General features: G+C 37.4%; 12 protein-coding genes and 1 non-coding gene across 13 annotated transcripts; 7 read left to right on the forward strand and 6 right to left on the reverse strand.

The window, feature by feature from the left end:
- Window positions 1–1,552: 1,552 nt before the first annotated feature.
- Window positions 1,553–1,667, reverse strand: RO3G_19005. Its single transcript, XR_010932193.1, has one exon. It is a non-coding gene; the product is annotated as a 5S ribosomal RNA (ribosomal RNA).
- A 3,535-nt stretch (window positions 1,668–5,202) lies between these two features.
- Window positions 5,203–5,556, reverse strand: RO3G_08813 (uncharacterized protein; the record flags this gene model as incomplete). Its single annotated transcript, XM_067663398.1, has 2 exons — window positions 5,203–5,424; window positions 5,461–5,556. 2 exons carry the CDS (start codon window positions 5,554–5,556, stop codon window positions 5,203–5,205), a joined length of 318 nt encoding a protein of 105 aa, XP_067519499.1.
- Window positions 5,557–6,988: 1,432 nt separating this feature from the next.
- RO3G_08814 (uncharacterized protein) lies at window positions 6,989–8,262 on the reverse strand (the record flags this gene model as incomplete). Its single annotated transcript, XM_067663399.1, has 2 exons — window positions 6,989–8,079; window positions 8,121–8,262. 2 exons carry the CDS (start codon window positions 8,260–8,262, stop codon window positions 6,989–6,991), a joined length of 1,233 nt encoding a protein of 410 aa, XP_067519500.1.
- A 364-nt stretch (window positions 8,263–8,626) lies between these two features.
- On the reverse strand, window positions 8,627–10,780 carry RO3G_08815 (uncharacterized protein; the record flags this gene model as incomplete). The annotated part of the gene is made up of 1 exon (XM_067663400.1): window positions 8,627–10,780. The coding sequence occupies one exon, from the start codon at window positions 10,778–10,780 to the stop codon at window positions 8,627–8,629; it is 2,154 nt and encodes a 717-aa protein (XP_067519501.1).
- A 358-nt stretch (window positions 10,781–11,138) lies between these two features.
- RO3G_08816 (uncharacterized protein) lies at window positions 11,139–11,912 on the forward strand (the record flags this gene model as incomplete). Its single annotated transcript, XM_067663401.1, has 1 exon — window positions 11,139–11,912. One exon carries the CDS (start codon window positions 11,139–11,141, stop codon window positions 11,910–11,912), a length of 774 nt encoding a protein of 257 aa, XP_067519502.1.
- A 606-nt stretch (window positions 11,913–12,518) lies between these two features.
- RO3G_08817 (uncharacterized protein) lies at window positions 12,519–13,002 on the forward strand (the record flags this gene model as incomplete). The annotated part of the gene is made up of 2 exons (XM_067663402.1): window positions 12,519–12,699; window positions 12,746–13,002. 2 exons carry the CDS (start codon window positions 12,519–12,521, stop codon window positions 13,000–13,002), a joined length of 438 nt encoding a protein of 145 aa, XP_067519503.1.
- Window positions 13,003–15,339: 2,337 nt separating this feature from the next.
- RO3G_08818 (uncharacterized protein) lies at window positions 15,340–15,581 on the forward strand (the record flags this gene model as incomplete). Its single annotated transcript, XM_067663403.1, has 2 exons — window positions 15,340–15,436; window positions 15,526–15,581. The coding sequence occupies 2 exons, from the start codon at window positions 15,340–15,342 to the stop codon at window positions 15,579–15,581; spliced, it is 153 nt and encodes a 50-aa protein (XP_067519504.1).
- Window positions 15,582–16,746: 1,165 nt separating this feature from the next.
- On the reverse strand, window positions 16,747–17,355 carry RO3G_08819 (uncharacterized protein; the record flags this gene model as incomplete). The annotated part of the gene is made up of 1 exon (XM_067663404.1): window positions 16,747–17,355. The coding sequence occupies one exon, from the start codon at window positions 17,353–17,355 to the stop codon at window positions 16,747–16,749; it is 609 nt and encodes a 202-aa protein (XP_067519505.1).
- A 589-nt stretch (window positions 17,356–17,944) lies between these two features.
- Window positions 17,945–18,683, forward strand: RO3G_08820 (uncharacterized protein; the record flags this gene model as incomplete). Its single annotated transcript, XM_067663405.1, has 3 exons — window positions 17,945–17,962; window positions 17,991–18,197; window positions 18,288–18,683. 3 exons carry the CDS (start codon window positions 17,945–17,947, stop codon window positions 18,681–18,683), a joined length of 621 nt encoding a protein of 206 aa, XP_067519506.1.
- Window positions 18,684–19,907: 1,224 nt separating this feature from the next.
- RO3G_08821 (uncharacterized protein) lies at window positions 19,908–20,776 on the forward strand (the record flags this gene model as incomplete). Its single annotated transcript, XM_067663406.1, has 3 exons — window positions 19,908–20,235; window positions 20,333–20,617; window positions 20,766–20,776. 3 exons carry the CDS (start codon window positions 19,908–19,910, stop codon window positions 20,774–20,776), a joined length of 624 nt encoding a protein of 207 aa, XP_067519507.1.
- A 1,683-nt stretch (window positions 20,777–22,459) lies between these two features.
- Window positions 22,460–22,880, forward strand: RO3G_08822 (uncharacterized protein; the record flags this gene model as incomplete). The annotated part of the gene is made up of 3 exons (XM_067663407.1): window positions 22,460–22,633; window positions 22,740–22,770; window positions 22,861–22,880. 3 exons carry the CDS (start codon window positions 22,460–22,462, stop codon window positions 22,878–22,880), a joined length of 225 nt encoding a protein of 74 aa, XP_067519508.1.
- A 1,300-nt stretch (window positions 22,881–24,180) lies between these two features.
- Window positions 24,181–24,538, forward strand: RO3G_08823 (uncharacterized protein; the record flags this gene model as incomplete). Its single annotated transcript, XM_067663408.1, has 2 exons — window positions 24,181–24,227; window positions 24,292–24,538. The coding sequence occupies 2 exons, from the start codon at window positions 24,181–24,183 to the stop codon at window positions 24,536–24,538; spliced, it is 294 nt and encodes a 97-aa protein (XP_067519509.1).
- Window positions 24,539–26,528: 1,990 nt separating this feature from the next.
- On the reverse strand, window positions 26,529–26,815 carry RO3G_08824 (uncharacterized protein; the record flags this gene model as incomplete). The annotated part of the gene is made up of 2 exons (XM_067663409.1): window positions 26,529–26,546; window positions 26,615–26,815. 2 exons carry the CDS (start codon window positions 26,813–26,815, stop codon window positions 26,529–26,531), a joined length of 219 nt encoding a protein of 72 aa, XP_067519510.1.
- Between the last annotated feature and the right edge of the window lie 679 nt (window positions 26,816–27,494).

Consider the following 27,494-nt stretch of genomic DNA (forward strand, 5'->3'; position numbering starts at 1 on the left):
AAGAGCCCACTTTTTTTCCATGGCGTACCAGTCGACTACCCAAAGGGAATAAACCCTTTGAAAGAGAAAGCAGATCATACTACATTCTGCATATCTGCTGAACGTTTGCATAATCTACTTTAATTTCCCTTTAGCAATCCTACAGTTTTCGTCCGATCAACGCAAAGAAAAATAAATTTTTCCTAGCAGATCAGTCGATGGACTCCAATAAAGGTGCCCGAGAGTTGGTTTGTAATCATACCTGGATAGGTAATAATATACAATCCCCATCTTTTCTCACTACGGTAACTCAAAGAGCTTCCGCAGGAGCCAGCGACTCGCCCATCTGCTTCCCTAAGGAAGTGTTCGACAAGATTTAATCCGGGAAACTTAACAGTAGAAAAGATATTTCCTTTCTACCATAGATTATCCAAGACTCACAGCCTCGATGTGTGAAAAGCTCAAACTTTCGTTTTCGCCTTCCATGAGGTTCAATATGTGCTATCCGGACATTGATTATTTATTTTTTAGTAAAATCATCGGTCCGAAAAAAAAAATCAAAGTTTGGACAAAACTAAATTTATCTCAGCCAAAAAATGACTTAGCAAAAATTCAAAAATATAGTCAAAAATCTAATTTTTTTCTCTACAATTCTACGTATTGCTTGTTCATTTTGGATAAGTTTTCATAGAGTTATTTAGAATTTAAGGTGTTTTTTCATAGAGTTTGAGATGAAATCGGTGATTCAATTTTAACCTCAGATATGCACTTAGTAAATTTTAGTGATGGATTCTTAGTGATGGATTCTTAGTGATGGATTCTTAGTGATGGATTCTTAGTGATGGATTCTTAGTCATTTTAAATGCGCTTTCTTTTGTAACTTTACTTACCCTACTTATTGCTAATGTACTTTAATATAGTCCTTGATCAATTTAAATCGTTTTGGAGATACAATTTATATGTAAAAAAAAAATTATTTTTTGGAATTGTTAAGTAGGCTTTTTTTTTTAAAATCTTAGTCACCTTACCTATTACAAATGTACTTTACTATAATCCTTGATCAATATAGGTCATTTTAAGCCTATGTTTTATATGTAAAAAAAAAATCCCCATTTTTAACTATCTTTTACATGTAAAAAATAATAATATAATTTTCGAACTTTTCTAAACACATATTCTTTTTTACTTATCTTTGGCATGCGTACTGCTAGTGAGCTATATTATAGTTTACAATCAATATAGGTCATTTTAAGCCTATGTTTTATATATAAAAAAAATAAAAATAAAAAAAAAATCCCCATTTTTAACTATCTTTTACACGTAAAAAAAAATAATAATATAATTTTCGAACTTTTCTAAACACATATTCTTTTTTATTCATCTTTGGTGTGCGTACTACTAGTGAACTATATCATAGTTTACAATCAATATAGGTCATTTTAAGCCTATGTTTTATATGTAAAAAAAAAAAATAAAAAAAAAGATATACTAAATTGTTCTAAGATTGTTCTAGAGCTGTTAAGGAAACATTTAAAGTAAAGTAAAAAAAAAAAAAAAAAAATGAAAAAAAGCAAAACTACAGCAACCAGTATTCCCATGTGGTCCCCCACCATAGTACTGACTGGTCCAGATGTTGCTTAACTGCGGAGATCGGACGGGATCCGGTGTTTTCAACATTGTATGGCCGTAGCTCATAGAAAATTGAAAACTATTTGACACATTGTCATTTTTTTAAGTAAATTTTTTTCTGGGAGACTTTTTAAGTAGATAGCTATAAAGTAATAGCAGATTGTTGTCTTTTCTTTGTTTTGTTTATTTCTAGGTGATGGACGGCACTGGCCGGTAAGAAAAACCTAAGGTGTTGCTCCTTAATCCCGCACCTATATTTTGTGCTATTACACACACGCAGACAAAGCAGACAAAGCAGACAAAGCAGACAAAGCAGACAAGGCAGACAAAGCAGACAAGGCAGACAAAGCAGACAAGGCAGACAAAGCAGACAAAGCAGACAAGGCAGACAAAGCAGACAAGGCAGACAAGGCAGACAAACTTAACATAATACTTGCATACAAGTATCCTTGAAGATCAGAAGCCAAGTGTCAAACTGCTAAACCCAAATTACATAAGTGAACCTAGGCACATGTGAGGTAAGAACATTAAACTAATACTGTTTACATAAAAAAAAAGCAAAAAAAAATTAATATTTAATTTGTATAGCTGAAAGTGTTCCCGTAAGGAACAAATTCAATGACAAGGGCTTAATCTCAGTACATCGTAGCAACAAAGGCTACTCTAGTACTTACAATACCCCGTCCATTTCATGTCGTCTGCATGCGATTTATCACTTTGATCATTTGCATTATCATCACAGGGTAGTGAATCACAGCATTTCCGCTGCAAAGCCTATCCCGCAAGTAAGGTTTTCAAGCCGAAGCTTTATTTGTACACAACTAGTACAATCAAAGCACAGTAGTATCGCTTCCAGCATGGATTCTGACTTAGAGGCGTTCAGCCATTATCCAGCAGATGGTAGCTTCGCGGCATTGGCCTTTCAACCAGCCGCAAATACCAATTATCTGAATGAAGGGTTCCTCTCGTACTAACTTCAATTACTGTTGCGATACCAATACCATCAGTAGGGTAAAACTAACCTGTCTCACGACGGTCTAAACCCAGCTCACGTTCCCTATTAGTGGGTGAACAATCCAACACTTAATGAATTCTGCTTCATTATGATAGGAAGAGCCGACATCGAAGAATCAAAAAGCAACGTCGCTATGAACGCTTGGCTGCCACAAGCCAGTTAATATATATATAACTTTTCTACGACCAAAACCGACGGTTTTGAGGTCGGCGGAACATGATATTCCAGGGGTCATTAGGTGGACGAGAACATGTAGATACCGGTATACAGCAGAAAATGGACATAAACGTCAAAACACATATTGTGTTTTGTTGTATCCACACAACTAATAAAGTGAACATTCATGGATAAACTTGGATACTACAGAATTATAGTCTAACCAGATCTCTATTAATAAATGTGAGACTTCTGCAATAGCCAATCTTACCCTGTTGTCCTATCAGCGTTCTAAATACTATATCGAAACCTGATTATAATAACGGCAGTTCAATCCTATTTTATAATTATGGATTAGATCAATAAGTATTTACTTCATTGTTCCTTGATTCGTCAAGAAGAAACCGGCTATTGGTTATTCACTACCCTTTCCTTATCTTCCATATTATTCTTTTAACCGATCAATTGAAATAGCGGTAAAGACCCAGACATTCAAAAAGTATAAATACCCTCAATATTTTTTATTAATAAAGTCATAAATAATCTTTAGTTTCACAACTATCGTCTTTTTGTAGTTTTTGTCTTCTATTTCATATTTGGCAAAACATGTTTAATGAAAAACTACATTTTATACGTCGGCGGACAATTATTAAAAAAACTATTTCCATAAAACGTTTATTGCCCTTTTTATATAGCAAGAATGCTTTAAATGTTGCTTAAAATACAGCAGAATTTAAAAAGTTTATTATCGAATTTTTGATTACAATAGTAGAGAAGTTTAGTTTTGACCCATAATTTTAATTTCATAACAAAAGTTGTCGAAACCTATGATGATGGATACCATAGACGTCATTTGCTCTATGTATATCAGAGCACAGCAGATTTGCTTGAACGTTCACCTGTTTATTATGTAAAACTTGAAAAAAGTTGAATTATAAATTAGCTGATTGTTAGATGGGTAGTCCGTTTTGATTGGCTGACTTCAAGGAGTCATGAGTGAATCCGGCTGCTTACTAAAAAGAGACAATAGAAGAGGCCATTGCTAGCAAGCCTATGGGTCCTAGGCTACCACACTGAGTTTTGGCATTTTTTATCATAGACAGAGATCCAGCTATCCATGTATTCGGTTTTCCGAAAAAGATCCTGATACGTCAGGATCGACACGAAAGTCCGCCTACTGTCCTAAAACGGAAATCATGACGCGTGAAAGAGTTTGCTCTACTTTGCAGGGAAGGACCATATCCTAACAGAGATCAGCCACTATGACATGCTTAAAGGAAGGCACTCGACACATTTGAGATCACCAACAAAGAGGATAGTCAATACTCGGGTCGGCAGTAGACTGGCTAAATTTTAATAAAGGAGAACATGACTCAACAAGAAATCTGCATAATATCTCATGAAAATGGTAGAGAAAAAAATTTATAAAAAGAAGGAAGACCAGATTATTTTTTTTTTCAAAACCAATTCTTTCGTTAAAATAATGTTCAAAATAACAAAAAAGGAATTCTGAAGGAAAGAAAAGTATTTATAATCTTTTTGATGTCAAGTCATTTGCTTTCATGATCGTTGTTTCCATACTTCAATACTTTAACTGTGTTATTTATAATGATAATTGTTAACGCTTTATTATATTGTGTAATCCATACTACCTTACTGTGGGATTTATTCTTTGTTTTTCTTTTATTTTTATTACAACACTATACAGTGTAGGATAGAGTTGCACGATTTTGATCACTTTCCATTGGATTCCTAACAATAACAAGAAATTATATTGTTTTCTTGATCCTTGTTTAAAATAACATAAATACAATACACTTGCATATAGCATGCTTTATGTTGAGACTAATTGTATCACCTTATGTCATTGAAGCTTGTATACAATTAATTATTCACTCTTACCTACAAAAGATTGCCTTAAATGACTGAATGAGATGATTGGGAAAAGTAAGCTTGTAACATCAAAAGTCCAGCTGAGGAAACTGAAAATAAAAAAAGATACAAAATGGAACAGTATAGCTTTGTAGCTGATTCCGCTCTCTTAAAAACCCCCTACAATTCAATTTTTGCAAAAAAAAAAAAAAAAAAAAAAAAAAAAAAAATTAAAATGGGAAGGCTACGATTTATTGTGAAAGAGGAAAAATACCCCCTATTCCGCCATCATAGTGTGTGTATCTGTTCAATCTGCTTCATGTGAAAATTCTAAAGTATGACTAGAGATCGGATTCGTGGTCATGTATACTCTAGAGGTTATCTAGATCTTCTGTCTGAAATCAAGTAGTTTTTGCGATAAGGGAGAAGAGATATATGTTGCCAAAGGACAAAACTATAGGTAGGACTTTTTTTATTTTGGTAATTACTCAAAGTTTATGGGCAAGAAAAGAATGTAAATGCTGCTATTGTTTAACCATGGCAAAGTTAGTCTATTCTTTTTGTTCTAGTTGCCAAGGACAAGCGATAGAATACGTTATGAGGAGATGTATGTCAACCAAGATTTTGACCAATGAAGGCTTGTGCTGATGTTTAGAAAATAGCAAGGAGGTTGTCTGGAGTGGCAGAACGAGTGTGGTTGAGAAAACGAAGCACTGGGCATGAAAAACAGGTTGAATTTCCTCTACTGTCAAGGAAAAGTATGCTCCTGCCGTCTTTGTTTATCAGAGTATTCACCACAAGGGTTTTACGCTCATAAACCGTGAAGCGGTCAGAATGTGGGTAGCGTTCTCCACTAGCACGAGTGAACTTGAATTACCGGAGCAGGAGTTTTTGTCATGATCCATAGGATTGTATCAGAAAGCCTCCCTTCAGGAACAAGAACTGTAGATCACAATGTAGTCTGGAGTTAGCTTGCGGCGAAGCAAGCAAGCAACTGCAAACAACATGTCAAACACTTAAAAAACATGAGTTATCTTGGTAGAGTTGTCCATCATCTGTTATTCGATAGCGCTGGATGTTTTTAAAGAAAACCTGGAGCAAGAAGGTGACAACTGCAAACCACCTATGTTGCCATTTTGATATATGTAGCTGAACGACAGAAGGATCTATGCAACCATGAAAATCAAAGAGTCGTAGAATTTTTTTTTCTAAAAATGATTGATGTATAACCTATATATTGTACTTTCTGCATTACTGTGGTATTTGGTGAATAGTGATACTTTTATTTATTACCCTATTATTTGTCTCAGTCCAGCCATGTCAATTACACAATGAACAGCCAGGCAATATAATCCAGGGTTCACGCGAAATTATTAGTTCCTCTATTTTTTTAATTAATAAAATAGTAATTGTTAACAATTGACTTCTTACTTTTTTTTATATTACAAGTACCTAATACCCCAATTACGCCAAAACTCAACCATAATTTGCCTGTAGAGCTGCCGGAGACAATATGTATTACAACTGAATGTGTTCCAACTGTAGACGGCATAAAATACTGAACTGTACAAAGGCGATTTTATTTAGGCACTGTTTTTTTTTATTTTTTATTTTTTATTCCACACTAAGTGTTGCATGATAAAGTAGTATTTTGTTCTTTAGTGTTAATTTATCTCAAAGGAGCCATTCGTAAACGTATACAAGCACTTCTATTACACCCTCATTCTCCCCTTATATACTGTCAGTCGAAATCGTAGGCTTTGGTTATGGCCACTAACAGCTGAGTCTAGAAAAGGACACAACGATCTGTGACTGACGCGTATCTTGTCATGGTATATCTTCCCAATGAGAAATATAATTAACGGAATCTCTTTATGCACAATATAGATATGGAAAACTGTCATGTTTTGACATGTCAATAAGATAACAGTCTTATCATCCTAAGTTAAATCTTTACAAATGAGTTTGAATAAGAATAGATCCTGATAATTACCAACTGCCCTGAACAGCCAAGTTTCACTTTCATCTCAACAGTTGATTATTTACATCAGTTTATAAAATTTTTCTTATGTCAAATCATATCGGTCGTAACTATCTCTTGTCATTTAATCTCAGGTCTTGCTCAACTAATATAAATAGCCTTGAAATCTTTCTTTAATAAAAGTAATTCGACTTTAGAACTATTGTTCGGTCTCGTTAACTCTTCTTTGTCCTATTTTAAATACTTAAAACACTTCAAAAACAGCAGAGATTATTCAAATAGTTATGCAGGCCTTTTATTTATAAAAAGTGGCTGTGAAATGTATAAATGAAGTACAACAGAAATAATCATGCCAACTATTTAAATAAATCGTCTGAATCATCTAATGCGTCAAGAACAGCTGTATCAAATCCAACTTGCAGATTAATTTGATGGGTTCCCAAAAAGAACAGGTTGTCTGCAGATTTCACTCGCGAGCAAGCAACGTAGAGTTCACCATGTGATAGGAATGGTTCCAAGAGAGATACTGCAACTGCTTCGACTGTCAAGCTTTGAACCTTATGTATGGTAGAAGCAAATGCAAGAACGATGGGGTATTGTTTACGATAGTAGTTTGTTTTATAGACCTCACGGGTGATAGGCTTGATGCCTCGAATCACACTGTCAGTAACACGTTTGATGTAAATGATATCATCATCAACATCTTCAATGATACACTGTGTACCATTTGTCCAACCATTCGAAACATCCAAGTTGTCAAGTAGCAGCACAGGTGCACCGATCTTGACATGCAGAACAGATGGCAAAGCAGTATCTTTAAGAGCGGGTTCAGATCCCACATCTGTACTAGGAAATGTAAATAGGCGTCCAGATGCCAATCGTATCTTGTGCTTGTTGTACTGATCGACTTTGTTTCGTGTGGTGAAAAGGCGAAGGGCATGAAAGGGTATATCTTCATCAAGTCGTTTTCTTTCATTGATGAAATCACGGACATAATGAGGATAATTGTTCATTCGTATCTGAGCAAGAACATTAGTAAACATTTGTTGATCTACACCTGATTGTCGCTGCTGTTTTTTAAGATAGAAGTAACAGAATGCATTCCATAGTGGCGACATGAAGCAGTGTCCAGCAGTTGCATGATCAATGGGAGGCAGTTGCCCAATATCACCAAAGAATATTGTCAGAAGATTGCCAAAGGGCCTATTACAGTCGGTGACGATCGATAGCTGTGTACTCATTGTTTGTAATAACTGGGCACTGATCATGGAGAATTCGTCGATTAAGAGAGCCATCTTAGGGTGTCTTTTGAAAAAATCAGTTAAACGAACGCAGTTGCTTACTTGATTTGTATTGGCAAGCCCAAAAAAGCGATGAATTGTTTGTCCACCGACAGTATAAGCAGCAATACCAGTGGGGCAAGTATAACAGTCGTGATCCCTAAAGCCTGAAGGCGTAGTGAAAGCAGTTTTAAAAGAAATGATTTACCAGTACCAGCAGAGCCCAAGACGCGAAATAGTTTGAATGGTGTATTCATGATGGTTTCAAACACATTCTTTTGCTCGTCGGAGCACTGTGCATACAAGTATTGGAAGTGTTGTTGAGCCGTTGTCCTTTGGTCTTCCAACATGGAGCGATGCAAGTCTTTAATTTTTTGTATCTCGTCTGAAGGTAACTTATACGATGGAGTATCACAAATGTCAAAAAAAAAATTCTTGCCAAGTAGCCTCGCCTTTAGCGTCTTCGAACGATTTGCCGTATAATGAATAGTGCAAAATGACCTGTTGGTAGAAAAAAGCTTCACCGTCAGTTACGTTATGATATACCGTACGCCAAACTGGAGGCTTTTTATGAGGATCCCGAAGTTTAAAGCAGCAATTTCGTTTATCAATACATTTCTTTGGTAATAATTTATCTGCATACAGGATCGTTTCTTCTAACCTTGCATATCCTCCGTAATCTAATGTCGAAGTGTAGTAATCATCGTCGTTTGTTTAATCTTCAATATCCATTTCTTTCGTTATGTGATAATACGTAAAGTATTCTACCATAGTCAATTCGGCCACTTGAAAATGACGGTCTTCGTATTTCGTTACATGACGACGGGAGAAGATGTCTGAACTATGGTCGGGCAAGTCTAGGATGTCCTTTTTCAATTGGCGACGTTCATCGTGGTTTGGCATATTCGTGCTGATGAACACACACCCGCGGCTACTGCGATGCAGATTCCAGCCACAGATATGATAAACGGCTTCTATGCTTCCAAGAATACGGGCTCTAAAGTAATCCGACGCTGTGCTCATGTTATATTGAATATCAATGTGGGTATTTGGCTTGCTAAGATACTTTGCGAGGTAATCCAAGACTTTACCGCTGTTATTGACCTGGATGTCCATACTTACCCGAAGCAATTTGAGAAGATACGGGTTATAGTTATTGATATATGCATCTTCAACTGTGCGTTTATAAATCGTCCTACCCGTGTTTGGATCAAAATGATTAAACAGACAATCAGGTTTTGGGAACCCAAATCGACATTTCTTCACCGAACCTTCTTCTCTACTGGTACGATGCCAAGAGCAGTAGTTTGTATATCGATGAATCTGATGACGCAGGACAAGTTCATAAAGATCCTCGTCATGATTTTCATCTGGTATTCTGCAAACGACCAGGTCATCTTTCTCTAGCAACTCTTCCCGTGTCAAGCCGATCCAGAGAACCATATGAATATGAGGGCTCCCTCTATCTTGGATTTCCATTGTCCATGACCAGTCTGTGATACCGCCAACCATTCTTTCAAACGATCCACCGCGAATATACTTTTGAAAAATTTGTTGAAAGTTCCTTTTAAAGTGCCTTGCGAATGCGACTGGGTCTGTCCAAGGGTCACCGCCGCAGACACGACGATACTCTGAGGCAAAGTCATCACAGGAGATCGTAATGAACAGCTGAGGTGCGCCTAAATGTTGAAATACGGCTTGCAAGTTGAGGGCATGACGACGTTTGTACGCATAACTGGAACGGATGGTATGTGGTACGAGACTGACTAGTTGCATATTGAGGGTATTATCACTATTCAAAATGGAAGCCTTTGTGTATGTGACATCAGGCTTCGTGGCAATGACATGTCTATTAGCGGATTGGATATTGTGCTTTTCAATCATATCAAGCATGAAGAAAATGAACTTAGGGCACTGACCAAATCGACGATCTGCCATCAATATGCGTGATTTCGTATACATTTTAAGGGTTTCTTTATCCTTGTTAGCTTGAGCGATACCACCTTCGCTCTCAGATCGTTGATCGTTGCCGGAGCAGAAGGAATAGTAACCAGTGCCGGAAGTGTATAGATAGGGAAAGATGAGACAAAGCACCCCGGGATAATCTTTATAACTTACATCGTTGTCAAATACGTCGGTGCCCAAAAGTAGATTATCGAAACTTTGTTCACCTGCTTGAGGATTGACATCATTAGCAGGCATAGCATAATTGTGCGTCCATCCAAAAGAAGCCTGGGGATGGTCACGACTCGCTCCTCGGACATGTTCTTCAAACATTACTTGCATTCGTTCAGCAACAGGCATAGTGCGATAGGGATGTAGCCACGCGTTTGCTTGAAGCAGAGCTTGAAAAGCTTCCCTGACTCTCTCCAAATTCATATTGGCCATCATTTCACGAACATAGGGGATACCTAACGCACCACCGTAAAGCATTTGGGCAAACTCGAGGTTATGGCGAGTCCAAATTGATCCTGATACTTCATAGTGTCCACAAAAAACGCGACTGCTGCTGAGCTTCCTAGTTGTCTGAGACATAATCTTGATAGGAGATAGACAACTTCTTTCTCGATAATTGAGTTCCAGTGAAAAAGGTGGTCCTGGGTATACAAATGAAGGCACACCTTGCTTTTTACGATGAGCGTTGCATACAACTATCTTTCCATATTGCTCATCAAAGCAGGGTGGTTGCCTCCAACGAATACAGGGAAGCAATTCAACATTTTCCCAGTACAGGAAATGAACCTCTTCTGGGTATAACAGCTGCATACAAAAGGCGCAATACTTGTCAGGCATTTGATTACGAAATGCCTCAAAATTGACAAAGTGCGCTTCTTGATAGCGAGTGAAATTGAACTTTGGTGGTTCCATGATGAAGAAGGGGGGGGGGAAAAAGAAAGAAAGAAAAGAAAAAGGCACTTGACAATGTTGTCATATAATTGAAATCAAGGCGAATCAAGTACACGTTATTTGTTGTCATTAGTGGCTTGACGAATAGCTAAAAAGTTTTTGATTTGTTTTACATTTGAACGTTTTTATACCTAGCATGGACTGGACAGCGACAGTGGAAATAGTCAGTGGAGTGTGTTTCCCCAAGCGCGTCCGTATTGATGCAGAAGAAGAACACCCATTGTGCAGAATGCTTATATTCTTTGAAAACAGGTACTATCAGCGTTTAATCATGGCATTCTTTTTTTTTTAAAAATAGAAGCTTGCTTTACATAGTGCCATGTCTTTGTTTCTGAAGTGCGCTTTGCAATTATGGACCGCTTGCTGCAGGAGATTCCAGCAAGAGAGCGGTATAAGCATTTTGGAATGTTCTTCTGATGTTCCAGTGAAAATTAAGTTTAAGGGGAATCTGTCCTATGAACGCTACCTTGATGGATTGAAAATGCCCTTGTACAGTCCCGAAACAAGAGTGGAAGCAACTGAGATGCAGATCATTGGCTTGCATCTTGATGCGTCAGAAGCTATAAAGAGAAGGTCGACGGCTGCCCCAGGACATGCCTATCGACCTATGCCGTCTGTTGGGACTGCAACCTCAGGAATTATGTCAATCAACTTGAATAGTGACGACGATCCAACCTTTCTGTGGCATGGAGAGAATGTGACAGATAACGTGTCTGAACAACGGCCACCTGGTCATGTTTTAGAAGAAGATGCGTCTTTAGAAGAGGTGAAGAGCGAATCGATAAAGCAAGAGAATGAAGAGGAAACTGAATTTGTACTGACTCAAGGCAGCAGCAGTTCATCGATTTGCGAACGTACAAAAGACATGAGACTCAGCGAAGATAGATCAGAGTCAGAGAACGCGTCATTGAGCAGTATGGGAAGCAGAAAGAGAAGTAGGTCGCAAAGCAATAAGGAGCCAAAGAAAAAGAAGAGACCGACTCGTGTGGAGTTTGACTGTGACGGATTACAGATGTCCAAGAAAGGAGAAAGTTCAAACGAAACGGACAAGGTGAAGATGGCAAGAAGAAGTAGTAGACTCCAAAAAAAATAAAATCACACAAGTTTTCCTAACCAATCATGTATTAAAGAAATAATGTTGTTAATACTATGCTATTTTCATAATTGCAAATAGAATTGAATTCTTTTATGAGAATTGTCTGCAGTATATAGCAAATGCAATGGTATGGAAAGGGGTCGACTGTAAATATGTCAGGCTGGAATGAATAAAAAAAAATAAAAGGTTTTAAAGAAGTATTGTAAATGAAGGGTTGACACAACGTTGATAAATTGTAAAGTATAAAAAGGTGATGTTTTGTATTTTTTTTTTTTTTTCATCTTCTCTATGATTATTTTTGGTTCGGTTGAAAACATCACGATCACAAAACTGCCGATTCTCTCGGTAAACAAACGTGGGGGATTCAAGATGAAGATGAACGTGGGAGGGGCCACGTTTCCTGTGCAACTCACATCCTATCATGTTGGTTTAATTGAACATATGTTGAAAAAATTCGAGTTGAACACTGTTCACTCGGTTCAAGGTAAGTTGTATATTTGACTTGAGTGTATGAATGATGAATTAAATATTTAATGAGAAGGGCCACTGTCTAATTCCTGTTGGAACTCACAAGATGGAAGACCGCGATCAATGGTGTACATAATGGTAAAATCGGTAACAAGTGACGGTCAAACAGTGAAGGAGGAAGACGTAGAAGAGAGTTGTCGAGGCATTTTTCTGCTGAATTATGCGTTGCGTTTTTTGGAAGATACAACACGTGTTGATTGTAGCTGTGATCGTCAAGAGTTGTTAAGAATATTAAACTCAAAGTTGAGTGAGTTGGGTAAGTAGTTTAAATGATTATTGGAGTGTACACTAACATTAAATAGATCCCAACATGGCTGTTCGAGATGTAAAAGAAGATGCAAGCATTTCAAGTCGTAGAGAAAAAAGACGAAGATTGCTGCAAACCAATTATGTACAGGAAAGCCTTGAAGGCGCTGAGGTTGTTCCCTCTTCTGGTGGCAGTTCAAGCACTTTTCGTAGTGGTTTAGCGCCTAACTTATCTGCTGCTGCTTTGCATGCATCGGGTTTCCCTGTTCGCGGTGTTGTCGAAAAGGATTATACGATGAATACTGACAATTAGTGTTGATCTTTGGATAAATATGTCTCTTGCTTCCATATTTTTTATAAAAAATAAAATATATCAATGATTTGCTCTTTTTTTTATTGTTTATTTATTTTTTTTGACTCTGGTAAATATGAATAAAATTGTATACAAACACGGCGACATCTTGTTTGTTGAATCGAGCCAAGTTGTAGAAGACGAGTTCTTCCATCCAAGCAAGGATTTTTTTTTATATGTACTTGAAGGAAACGGGTGAGATTAAACTGTGTTATTGAAAGGCGAGTACGGTGGCCAAGTAATTGTAATAGGCATATTTCCAAGGTTAGGCCATGAAGAGGATCAGCCTTGGAAGTTGTTAGATGAAGAATATTCAGTATCGTTTGTGCATTTCTCAGAAGAAAACTTGAGAGATGTCCATACGCCAGATCTACAAGAAGCTCGTAGGCAACTACAAAAAATCATCAAAGAGTATAGAATTCGAGTAGTTGTGCTGGTCGGCTATCATCTGGCCATCTATTACTATGGGAAAAAAAAGGTGGACTATGGTGTTGTCGAAACAATACGACATCCTCGTTCGAGCAGAATCACTGATGTGTTTGTCCTTCCAGGCACTCGAAAGGGTGTGAAAACACCAAAAACGGAAATTAGAAGGTATACTCATTAGCTCGGTTATCAGTATATTAAGAGAGTTGCATTAGGCATTTTTTTGCTTTGAAAAATCATTTGGCCAACGTGGGTATTGACTTTAGTCAGTACCACGAAGACTAACAAAAGACTAATTAATAAATAATAATAAAAAAAAACATATGCAATTACTAGTTTTGCCATCAATAAGAACTTTATTGCCAAATGCAGCTGCTGGTAGCGTAAATGGGCCTCAAGGCCGCTTCTGAAGGCAGCCAAATAGGAGGCAACTATGTTTAGCTAAAAATGAAGCAGCTGGCATTGATATCGACCTTTAAAAGCAAACTGTAGCACGAGCTGATGTGTATTGTTTTTTTTTTTTTTTTTTTTTTTTTTTTTTTTTTTTGAACCAATTGGGAAAGCGTTAGCTTTATGAAGCAACTTGCGGCTCAAGCAAACAAGAAAACTGTGTTTATTTCTTTTATTAACAATGAAACACCCAAGCTGCTATGTAGATTGGGTTACAAAGCGTTTGATATAAACCGATACATGGATGTTGTTCCTATTCCGAGCCAACGTTTCAATGCAAAGTAGGATTGATCAAAGGATGTAATGTATTTTTTATGGAATTGCGTTGTGGTTTTGTATAGGCCAGCTGAATAGTTAATCAAGGCGATGTAGAAGACGGTTATAATTTTGTTTTAAATTCAAGAGAGCACTGTGTGATAAAGGTGACGAAAGTGAAGGGAACGTCTAGGAAGATCCATGAAATAGAATGTTAACATTTCAAATCATCCGTTTCCTATGTCTTCAAAATACTTTTTGGGTTTACCTAATGGGTTTACCTAATGGGTTTACCTAAATGTAATCAATACAACACAGGTTACCTTTTTGGCTGTAGTATTCATGGAACCAGTTTATGATTTCATTTTCCTTTAGAAATCAAATGTCGTTGGAGACTGTATAAGCTGGTAAAGCGATTACAGCTTTTTCTGCTAATTTTAAAGTATCCGGATAATGTTACTTGTTTGTAGGTGATAATTTGAATCCATCCTATGCCTTGTCGGCAGCTGGTATAGACTACTTGCACAAACAGTATTTAAGTATTAACACTTAATAGACAAGTGGAATGAAGAAGGAATACAAGTAACATTAAAAGTTGTAGCAAAACAAACCGATTGACTTGATGCAGAAGAACCTGCAGACAGTGAAGAATGATTTGAACTGGATTGGTGGTATTGTGTAGAGTAAGAAGAGAACAATGACGCTTACCAACCTAAGTGAAGTGGTTAGAGAAAAAGATGGAATATGTAGCAATAGTAATACCTTTTTTAGCATTTCAAGTTGAATGCAAAATTGAGAACAAAGGTTGATTTGCAGAATGATTCAAGTGGAGCGTTAGCTTGACAAATTTGGTGAAGTATATTATTTAAAAAAGAGCAAAGACATTTCGCACCACATGGGGCTGAATAAAACCAGGTCCGTTTAGGAACAATAAAAACGACGGTGGGATATTCTAAAAGTAGACAAGAAAAAGGTATCCCGCGTAGAGAGGAAATCACGAAGAGTGAATGTATTAATGTTGAGAAGTAAATTGGCTGTTATCTTTAATACACTTGTAAGGATAATACTAGGCACTCTGTTCAAAGGGTTAGTTTCTTTTCTTAAAATACGCGATAAAGCATAACAGCGAATAAAAAATGACCATGTTTTTGTTTTTCTTATGTACAAATGACAATGATCATTATGCAATTGAAAGGATTGTTGAGACAAAGCTGGAAGGATGTAGGGAAAAAGTTGCAAACGCGGCTCTGTGCAGCAACTGAAGGTAATATGATTTGTCGGTTACAGATTAATAAAAACCCGTTTTTAGAAAATTAAAAATAACCTATAGAAGAAAACGGTTATATTAAATAGGAAAATACAACCCAAACATCTTATCTACATGTAACATGGACTACATGGACGGATAACAGAGTATGGAATAAAGTACAAATAGCACGGGAGATTGTACTTGAGGAAGTGGACAAGCGCAGCAATAAAGACATACTTTATAAAGGAAGAAAAAAAAAAGCATCACTGTTGAACAACATGAATCATGAGTAAATTTTTCTTTGTACAACTTGCTTGTAGCAGGCAAGAAAACTTATTTGAATCGGCAGTGATCATCTGTTTGTAAAGATTTTCAGAAGATAGTTTCTATGCAATTAAGGTCAAAAATGCGCCAACACCTGTGTAAATTAGATCAAAGGTGTATTAGCACGGCTTTATAACGTGTATGTTGAGTAGATGTATTGCATTATGGAGTTTGAAAGAGATCAACAGATCACCTGTGATTGAAACTGAAATCATGGCTAGATGTATTTGTGAAAGAGCATGAAATATGTGAAGAGTGTGTCACCTATAGAAGATTTAAACATGACACAGTGAACTATCAAGTGCTATAATTGCCTGAATAATACAGTTAATTCCAAAAGTTTTTTTTTTTTGTTTTTTTTCTTTGGTTATTGGATGGTGGATATGAAGTCGTTAAAACATAGCAAACGCTGAACAATAACATACTTTGTTATAAACGTTTCTCCTATGAATACAGCAAAGCAACCATCAAATCGTACATCCCTCTCTCATTTGCACGAGTAAATGGTTGAAGTTGGAGGAAAGTTCCAGATACAAAGAAAGAGGATGAATTCATAAAAGGAAGGGAGCTACGGGATTGATATAGAATAGTCAAATAGTCTGGAATGAACATCTTCATTCCCCATTAGCAAACCGTCACGGCTACGAAAGACCGTGTGTGGTAAAACATAACAGAGATCTAGGTTGGGAGGTGTGTTAATTTGTTTAGTCATGTTGGAATGCTCAAAAAGTTGTTGGAATCTAGATTTGGCCTGAAATGAGAGGCGTTTTCTAAAATAGAATAAAAAGATACTGTATGTCATGTTTTGTTTTTTTTCTTTTTTTTTAAAAAAAAAGGGAGGGGGAGGGGATGAGCTTCAATTACTTTGATGAAAGAGAACTAGGATTATCTGAGTGGAATAAAAATGGACAGGAGGTGTAGCTTTTTATAATGCAAAATTGCGGATTGAATGGTAGTTTTATGTAGGAGAACTCTATTTGTTTTTTTTAAAAAAGAAATATTTATTGAATAGTTGCCAAATCTTGGAAACAGGTATTAAAGAAATCTTGTGTAACACAGGCTACCGCGGAATCCATCTGAAATTGGGAGACCTTGTAAACCTTAAAATGGCCATGACCTAGCTGATCGTCGATGAAGAAGAACAGTGAAATCATGGATGGTAAGGGCGCATGAGGATGTTGGATTAACACTGGTTTTTCAAAATCTGTCATGAACAACAAAAACGATTGTTTGAAAGCGATGGAAGCTATCCAAAGGAAATCTGGAACAATAAACCACCAGTCCGTGGTCTTGTCTGGGGAACATTCTAAAGTGGATTTTATCACATCATAATCGCTTGCGAAATAGGTTTTAAAATTATCCTCGTGTTCTATCAGAGTTGAAAGTAATAGTTGTTTCATGATAATACCACACCCATCGGCGACAACAGAAGGTACGTCAAGTGATATCCAAGCTAAACAGCAATACCCACACCAGCCATCGGTGTCGGGATTGTAATAACTTGCCTGTAGCTGAGTGGGGTTGAAAGTGTTCATTAAAGGGTCATCTGGCTGGACTTTAGCCTCGTATGAAGTATATGTGTCATAGAATAAATTATCAAGGTGTGCCATTGTTTGTCGTTTGAAAGAAAAAGAGAACCTTCAAATGCGCTGTTTTAAAATTTAAGCAGTGCTTGGGGGAAGATGCAATATATCAGTGACCTGAATAATTTTATTCAACAATGAGATCAATCTTATTTAGGCTGCTACTATCACCTTTCTTTCTTTGTCTTCTCGCTTATCCCCATTTTTAAAAGTATATCAGTATTACTCTATTCAGAATGTCCAACAAAGTAACAGAAGGTTTGAAAGAAGTAGTGAGAAAATGGTTAAATGAAAATTGTACAGTAGCCGCTCTATTTAAGGGTGACCAAAATTTTTGGAATATCCACCCTTAAATAGAAAATACCCTTAAATCGAATTTTGTGACTGTTAAAAAACGAAGTCACTTAATATGTATTGTAGCGACATTATAGACATGTTTGTACATGTTTCCACATAAGCACTGTCGGTTGGTATAGATTTGGTAATTGTGTAAGAACAAATCAAAACTTGCTTAAGACTTGGTCAAAATTGCTGGAAGGATAATATACGAGTTGTAGACTCAAAATAATTTTGATGAGAATAAATGTATGATACAATAAATTCTATCTATAAAAAAATGTCTAATAATAAACGTGTACGTCTTTCTTTCTCAAAAAATTGAGCTTTTGGATCAAAATGCTACTGGCCAGCTTAATCGAACAGAATTAGGTGAATGGGCTATGAAGAAATTCAATTTAGATCAACCACTTGCCCAACAGACTATATCAAACATTCTCAAAAATGCTAAAATGTTATATAGTAATAATAATGTTGTCAATAATGGCAAAAGTCTAAAAACAACACGCTATCCTCTACTTGATGATGAATTAGTAAAGTTTGTTGCAGACATGAACAATAACAATCTACCAGACAATTGAGACTTAATCCTTCGATATGTAAGACCTATTGCTTGAGTAAAGCATAGAATCCTTGAAAATGAAATTTCATTTTCTTCTAGATGGCTCACCAAACTTTTTAAGCGAATTGGAGTAAAATGCAGGCCAATGCATGATGAAAGTGTCTCGGTAGACATTACTTCTGAAAACATTCAGAACGAATTGAGGAAGATAGAAGAACTTCTTGGGCCATGTGATCCTGCAGATATCATGAACTTTGATGAAACAGGCTTATATTACCAGCAACCACCAAGAAGAACCATATGCTCCGAGTTGCTTGATGGTCTAAGAATAGTAAAATCTGTTTTACAGTTGAGTTGCTCTGTAACTCGGATGGGACTTACAAAGGGCAACCAATTATTATCGCACAACACAAGAGCCCCAAATGTTTTAAAGCAAGAGCTAATTTGTTATCCATGACTGCAATTGGAAAAAAAAAAAAAAAAAAAAAAAAAAAAAAAAAAAAAAAAAAAAAAAAAAAAACATGAGATTGAATACCATTATTCTACTAATGCTTGGATGACAACATACGTGAAAAAGTTAAATGTTGCCTTTGGAAGACAGGATCGAAAAATTGCTCTTCTTTTGGATAATGCGTCCGTTCATAAAATAAGAATTCCGCTCAACAACATTAAATTGATATTTCTACTAGCAAACATGACTAGCAAGTTACAGGCTCTTGATGTATGTAACCTGTTATTTCTTGATAAAATGCTATATAAACTGTCTTTTTGTTTTACAGTTTTCTCATTAATATTTTGTATACACAGGAATTATTGACAACTTTAAGGCACACTTCCGAACCCAGTAGTACGACCGCGCTTTATATCTGTATATCAGTAAAAAGTTGAATGATCCGAATGTTTACAAAATGGATCAAGCTCAGGCTATGTTTTTTCTAGCTAATGCATGACTTAAAGTAAAACCAGAAACAATAAATGGAATGCTCCCAGATCTCCCCAGGAAATTTGACAACAAAGTTACTGATGTTAGCCAGTTGAACCTTGAAGCAGATGAAAGCGAGATGATAGTATGTTATACAACAAGCACTACTAATAATGAAGAAACGGCAGAAGACAAAATAGATGAAACAGAAGAAAATGATAGTACAAAGCAAGATGAGCAGTGTGTCGATATAGTAGAGTGTAAAAATCGGTTGAGAGAAGCCTATGAAACTATTATCATGTACGAAGTTCCTTTGGATGATTTTGATCGTAAATTACATTGCCGAATTCGGATGAGATTGGCTGAATTAAATAATTCAAAAGAGCAAACAGTTTGATCCTATTTTACAAAGGTAAAAAATTTATTGTTAGAGTGCTCCAAAAAACTATCACTTATAAAAATTTTTTCTATTTAGTGGTAAAAATATTTGGTTTGCACCCTTAAATAGAGTAGTGGTATAGTGGTATTTATGCTGGGGACCTATGCCGTTCTTTAGAATCACATCCATAAATAGAAAATACCCTTAAATCGAACACCCTTAAATAGAGCGGCTATTGTATGATGCACATAACATGACAGACTACATCCTAAGCTATCTGTATAGTTGAGGTATGCATCGAGAATATAGGACAAGTTCTTCAAGAAGAAGGATGCCAGTTCGATATTCAAAATGATGTGGTAGAAGTTCTTTCACCAAGTATGCAGCGCAAAACACTTGGAAAGATGGATAGGAGGGCAGTGACTGAAGCAGCTGGTTCTTCTGCTACCACCTCCACTGTTTCTGCTCCGCCTGTTGCTGTTCCTGCGGTTGAGTCGCCTCCTGCAAGTTCTCTTGGTTCTCCTACAGGTACTGCAGTGGTAGTGACGCCGCTTCCTCTCCCGACTGAAGTGTTGCCTGCAGCATCGTCAGTGGAAACCCCTGTTTCTGCGCTGCAAACTTTGTCCAGTCCTGCAGGCCCTTCGGAAGCTGGTGCCTCCGAAGTCGCTTCAGGGAAAAGGAAAAGAAAGCGCCGTCAAAGTGTGGAAAGTAAGTGATATTAAGCTTGATTTTGAAATCGGAAAAAACTAATGCATGGCAAAGTGAAAACGACAAGAAGCGCAGGGTATTATTCCCGTTTAGACAGTCTTGAGCGGGATGTCAGAGGTAGGATTAAGCATAGTAATCATCGGTATTAACGGACGGTGCGAGCTAGATGTCTATACGTACATCAATCTTCGGGAAGATGAGGAAGTGGTTGGGAACGAACCACACACCTTGTATCAAACTTTTGTTCAAGCAGAGCAGCAAGAGTATACACAAAAGTTTCGCCAATTCAAAAGTGCCTTGGAAATGTGGAAACTGTTTTGTCGTGAAAAAGGCTCTTCTGCTTTGGGTCAATACGGTTTTGCCAGCATACACTTTGTACCCAGTAAAATACAAAAAGTGTTGTACATGCTGCAATTGGAGAAAAAAATTGCACTGATTGTTGAATATTGCGGCAGCAATGAAAACGTTCTGTTCTCGAGGTCTCTTTTAGATTTACCTTTAAGATCAGTATGTATATTATTTAATCTTAGCGCTTGCCTAATTTGATTCTATAGATTCCTTTGGAATTTATCAAGGAGTATACTCGGAGCCGACACAGATCAGTGCAATAAAGCATACTTTTTCAAGTTAAACATTTCTTTTTGTTCATCCAAAGGAAATAGGGTACAACAAATCTCCTTTCCTTTTGAAGAATCAAAATGGGCATCATAGATTCCAAAAAGAGAGATAGGGTATAACTGCTCTGAGTCATGATGCTGAAGCTTTTTTTTTTTTTTTGTGTTTGTCTAAATGAATTTTGCATTGAGGATGAGACATAATCACGACTGTAGATTGTATTCACCTTCAAGATAACACTTGTTAATGAGGGAGAAAAAATGGTGAGAGATTGTGAGACATAGCTGGGTATTGCTGTAAAAAGTGTGATATCACAGAAACTGTGCACGATTATATAGAATAAAGCGAGAGAGAGAGAGAGAGAGTGTGTGTGTGTGTGTGTGATATAGTTGTACAGTGAGAATTGCTATGAAAGGGACAGATTCCAGTCACTGGCACACAATCAAAATGAATGTTCTTAGTGCAAACAGTCTAAGAAAAACAAAGAAATTACATTCATTTACCTGGGGTGTGGAAGATGAACAGTGTAATAAAAAATGATGTTGGTTGTTTATTTGCACTTTTATAGCAAAATGTTATCCACAATGAAAAGTTGTTTAAATGGTAGGGTTTTAATCATTGCTTATGTATACCATTGATGAGCACCGAAGATACAATCAAGCATCTTGTTTGCAATGAATCACAAATTTTGCTTGTGGGCATAAACTCACGTACGCGTAAACGTGGTTTAGCTTTAGTGTAATAAACCGACAGTACCGTTCCTTGTCTTCTCTTATTCTATCAACACCATATTCGCGCGTATAATGTGCGCAACTACTGTTACAGTGCTCGTGATGAGGATTTGGAACAGGCAAATTTTAACTTGGTTTTCGGCAGTGTCTTATCGCAGTGAAGAAATGAATAAACATAAAAAAAGCTGGGAGCAATGTTGATTGAAACATCAGGGCCGAGATAGAGAGAAGGGAGATGCAATTGTTGCACCTAGGGAGTTTTTTTATTTCTTTTTGTTTGGTTCTAGTGTGCTTAGTCGGCAACCGATCGTGAGAGTGTCATCATGGGAACACTGACCAGTTCAAGCAGTTACTGGCAAACGTGACGCAGAGGCCGACTTAGGATTATGATGGACAGACACAAGAGCAGCAGGCCACTTTAGCCACTCTTTCCTGTTTTGCTATCTGCTGCCTTTTCTTCCCACTTTGTTTTCATTCTTGTAGAGATGTGTTTGCAGTACCCTTCCTCCGGCTAAAATGTTGTGCTCTAGTTTGCAAACGGAAGGAAATTGTTGTCTACTTTAAAAAATTCACCTATCTTTTGGGGGTTCTCACTCTCTGTTTCTTTCTCTTTCTTCTTTTTTGTTTTATTCATTTTATGACAAACATCAACTATAGCATCCCTGATCTTGTTTGTAAACATTCCCCCGTTCTTTTTGTTGGCGTCAACCCGAGTACGAGCAATACAGGTAGCGATGTAGGTCATTATTTTGCCGGGCCAAAGAATCAATTTTTTCGTTTGCTGCACGCTAGTGGTAAAGGATAGGCTTGTGCCAAAAGGATATTGAATGCTATGCTCATGCAATGTTTCGACAGGTCTTTTAAAGAATGTAGACACAATGGTGAAGGTTGATACGGATCTGCACCATCAATACCGTATCTCCTTCACGAATTATGTCAAGATCGCCAGCAAGACAGAGAAGAGTTTGACAGCTGAACAGATGATCGAGGGCAAGCAACAGCTAGTTGAACTCATTGACAAGTGGGAGCCCGAGGTCATCTGTTTCCTGGGGGTAAAGTGTTTAAAGCACTTTGTCTATCGAAACCAGGTTGCTTTGGGCGAACAACCAACCTACAAAGGGATGCGCTTGTACTGTCTGCCTAATACAAGCTCGCTAGGCACTGCGTATTCTTATGAAAAAAAGAAACAGTAAGTAAAGAGAACGGGGATGTCGATGACAAGGACTAGGATGCAGATGATTGACCGCATCCCTCTATTTGTTTGTTTTGATCTTCATAGGTATTGGAGAGAGTTTGTAGCATATTTAGAGGTAGAAAAGATTTCTATAACTCGTGTAATAAAAATAGAAGATGAATAAAGATCTGAGTGTGACTGGAAAGGCTGCAGTGATCCTGTCCAGTCGTTGTTCTTGTTGTACAGTGAGAAACGTGATACATGGCTTACGCGTTCCAAAGGTCGAGCTGTTTTTTTGATTGCCTTTTTTTCCCTTGTTTTTTTTTTTGGCAGTTTGTTTGTCTTTTTGAAAATGGTTGTTGTGTTGTTACGAAAATTATGTCCTTTCTGCGATGAGAGTGCTGCAAGTGCTGTAAGCGATTATTTTTCTAGTCACTATAATTTGCGACGTCACATTAAAAGAAGACATGGCCATGATTTACCCTCTCGAAAAAGAAGTGATCAGTTAAAAAAAGGACTTGATTACAACCAGAAAAATGCAGAGAAATATCCTAATGCCGTTGTTGCTTTCGCTTGTCCTTGTTGCAACGCAACCCTGTCTGAGAGAGAAGCGCTAAAAAAACATATTGAAGAGATCCATATTATAAGGTAGAGGGATTTGCATAAGAGACATACCATGTGGTTGATTGCCATGATGACATAGAACGCCAAAGTTGGAAGCAGTTGATGGGACGTGCGCGTGGGTGATTGAAGGGGTTGACATCCTGACGACTTTTTATGCGTACAGCGAAGCGAACCGGCTTCAGCAAACTGACATACGTTTTTTAGTGAAGAATGATGCGGAGAGAATTCTGTAAGTAGAGAGTGAAACAGTTGTGGTGGTTGTTGTTGTATTGAATAGGGTCTAGATCCCTGTCAGCTATTTTTGTCTTGAAAAAGCAGAAGGAAAGCCCATTTTTGTTTTCTGCAAATGTGCAGGAAATGATGTATCACCAGGTCATGAAAAGGACTTACCACGGGGATTCTGTCAGCGATCGTGTACAACGAAAAGTGAAAAAGATTATCAAGGTTATTAGGGGAGCGATAGAAAAAGGAGAGGGAGAGAGCTGGCGCATTGATTTTTTTTTAATGTTTATCTTTATTTTTTTTTTTTCTTTTTTGTGGCTATTTTCTAGGATTATGTGGCGGGCACGATAGATAATGATGAAGCTAGGTACAAGATTTTTGCTTTCCTGAGAAAATCAACGGGAAGCAATCGAGTCGTTTTGCGTTGTATACAAGCGGTGTAAGTTTTTTCGAGAAAGAAAGAAAGAGGAGGAAAGAGGTAATAAACAGTGAAGTTCATTTAGATTGCCTGGTACGTTTAGTTCAGCAGTGGCAGATATTTCAGAAGCTGAGTTATTGGCTTCTTATGTGCATCCTTTTATGCAAGCCTTGTTTTCTGGATGGGAGCCTCAAAGAGTCCCTCATGCGTAAGTATCATTTTTTGTTGGCTGCATTACAGGGAATACAGGCAAACGGCTAAAGAACACATAGGGCGGATAAGGTGTTTAGCGAGGACATGATCACCAACAATGCTAGGCCAGATTATATTGTTGATGTATATCAGCAAGTAGATGTTCGATATGCAAATGTCATTGGTGAGTTGAAGGTGAAAGGTGCAAATAAGAAAGAGATTGCAAAGGATTTTTGCCGAGTTGCTCTTTTATTAAAGGAGATAGTTGATAAAAACAAGCTGACGGCAGCAATGGGATTTCAAGCTATAGATAAGAGGCACAAGTAAGGATTATCTAGATGAAGGTGATAATTGTATGTTTGAAGGTCATCGAGTGACGTTTTATGTAATGGTATTGATATACGAAAAGGTATATATGTTTACAGAAGTATGTACGATTGAACTACCCAGAACAACCGCTGATCTCTTTCAATTTTTAACGCATTTGAATGATATTTACATGTTATCAACAATATACAATTATCATTGTTCGACTCAACATGAGGCCAAAAGGCCTTTGCCTATCAAGACTGCTTCCTTTAGTTTTTTAGAAGATTAAAGTTTTTTTTTTTGGATTTCACATTGTTTTATGTTTTGATTACTTTAATTTGCACAGTTCACTCCACATCTTTTCTCTCTGCACGTCTTTTGTGCCTAGGCACACACTTACCTCTACTTCTCTTGACCTCTCTCCACCTCTCTCCACCTCTCTCCTCACTAAGGACACACCTCTCTCCACTTCTCTCCTCACTAAGGACACACCTCTCTCCAGCTATTGCCGAGCTCTCTCCTCTTCTGTACTCGGCTAGATGCAGAGCTTCCAAGAGATATAATTTTGGTGAAGGTCAGAGTAAGAGATCTTTAGTGGGGAGAATCTAAAAAGTTGAGGTATTCAAAACAACGACGGACATTCTAAGACAACTATGAACATCCAACTTTCGATCTTTGGGCAGAAAAATAAAGAAAACGAACGCCAAGTGCCCCGTAAGGAACAAATTCAGTGACAAGGGCTTAATCTCAGTACATCGTAGCAACAAAGGCTACTCTAGTACTTACAATACCCCGTCCATTTCATGTCGTCTGCATGCGATTTATCACTTTGATCATTTGCATTATCATCACAGGGTAGTGAATCACAGCATTTCCGCTGCAAAGCCTATCCCGCAAGTAAGGTTTTCAAGCCGAAGCTTTATTTGTACACAACTAGTACAATCAAAGCACAGTAGTATCGCTTCCAGCATGGATTCTGACTTAGAGGCGTTCAGCCATTATCCAGCAGATGGTAGCTTCGCGGCATTGGCCTTTCAACCAGCCGCAAATACCAATTATCTGAATGAAGGGTTCCTCTCGTACTAACTTCAATTACTGTTGCGATACCAATACCATCAGTAGGGTAAAACTAACCTGTCTCACGACGGTCTAAACCCAGCTCACGTTCCCTATTAGTGGGTGAACAATCCAACACTTAATGAATTCTGCTTCATTATGATAGGAAGAGCCGACATCGAAGAATCAAAAAGCAACGTCGCTATGAACGCTTGGCTGCCACAAGCCAGTTAATACATAGTACAATAGTGGAGAGGTTTTGAAAATCAAAAGTTGACTAACGATCATATCATATACTTTATGTTCTTCTAAATGCAATCCAGCGTGCGAGCAAATCCATTTCTTGTTCTATCTTGAGTAATGACCGTTAGAAGTGGTATGAACGATGGCGCAGACATCATGGACATAGTAGCACACATAGTATCACATGATGGACATAATCGCACGGAGCTTCAATAACTCTTATAGTTTGGGAGGCATGTAAGGAAAAAACTTTATTCGTCAAACACAATGTTCAGGTCCCGCAGCTGAACCTTTCCAAAATCAATATCCTGCAAAGCAGAAGAATACAGAAGGGTGGGATCGCTATAAAAAGATACAACAGTGTGTAGTTTCTGACCCATCCGTAAGATATAATAATTCTTATTATAGCGTGTCACATCATTCTGGCCTAGATCAGAAGCAAAGGTGTCCATGGACAGAATTGTGCCTATTTGATCCGATTGATTCTGTCGCCTGGCCAAAAATGCTCGGTACATTAAATCTGCACAACGATATTTAAATAATTTGGCTTTGTACTCCACTGCTTCGTATTGGTCGTAAAGAGTACTAATAGTGTTTGGTGAGACGGTCAGCAGCCATTGCTGATTCTCATAGTCTTCCTGCGGAAGTTGCTGAGTTAGAGGGAAGTCAGGAGAGTAGACTTCGAATTCTTGCGTTTCTATTTTTTCCCTTAAGAGGAAAAGAGATTCTACAAAAATGAACTTTGTTTATTATACCCCATAATAGCATATAGTTTAATACAGTACTGTTTCTTACACGCTCGTAACGTGCTCTCCATGCGGGCTGACGTGTAATGATTTGTTGCTGCTGTTGCTCTTCTTGTTGTTCTTGTTGTTCTTGATCTTCTCGTTGTTGTTGTAGTTGCTGTTGCTCTTGTAGTTGCTGTTGTTCTTGTAGTTGCTGTTCAGGCACTGCTAGGTCAGATGACAACAGTTCTTCGACCCCTTCAGAGTTCATTAGAAAAACGTGGCTATTGTGGGTGTACAACAAGCATTGTGCTTTCTTCAAGGCCTCACGGATCGTCGCTGCCGCAACGTCAACTACAAGAAAGCGGAGCCTTTTGTTACCTTATCGTCTTTGCCAGTGTTCAAATAAAGTACTCACAGTTATTCTTTAACGCGTTAACTATGATAGTTTATAAAGCGATATCATAATTTTGTGTGGCAAAAGCTTCGACAGACAAGTATTCGTGTAACATTGTATTTTAAAGAAAAGAAATGACATGATACAACAGTCCATAAAGAATCATAAAACACACATACTTTTCCCTTCGAATCCACCCCAAAACTACTTGACTGCAGCGCACAACTTGTTCCTGAACACTCCCTTTGCCTACCCTTTTTTAACACCTTTACAGTAGCTGCTCTATTTAAGGGTATCTGATTTAAGGGTATTTTCTATTTATGGGTGTATTTCTAAAGAACAGCATAGGTCCCCAGCATAAATACCACTCTTCTGTTTAAGGGTGCAACGCAAATATCTTTTACCACTAAATAGAAAAAATTTATATAAGTGATAGTTTTTTGGAGCACTCTAACAATAAATTTTTTACCTTTGTAAAATAGGATCAAACTGTTTGCTCTTTTGAATTATTTAATTCAGCCAATCTCATCCGAATTCGGCAATGTAATTTACG

Source organism: Rhizopus delemar, genomic scaffold (assembly GCF_000149305.1).
Source record: "Rhizopus delemar RA 99-880 supercont3.6 genomic scaffold, whole genome shotgun sequence".
In the NCBI taxonomy this organism is placed as follows: domain Eukaryota; kingdom Fungi; phylum Mucoromycota; class Mucoromycetes; order Mucorales; family Rhizopodaceae; genus Rhizopus; species Rhizopus delemar.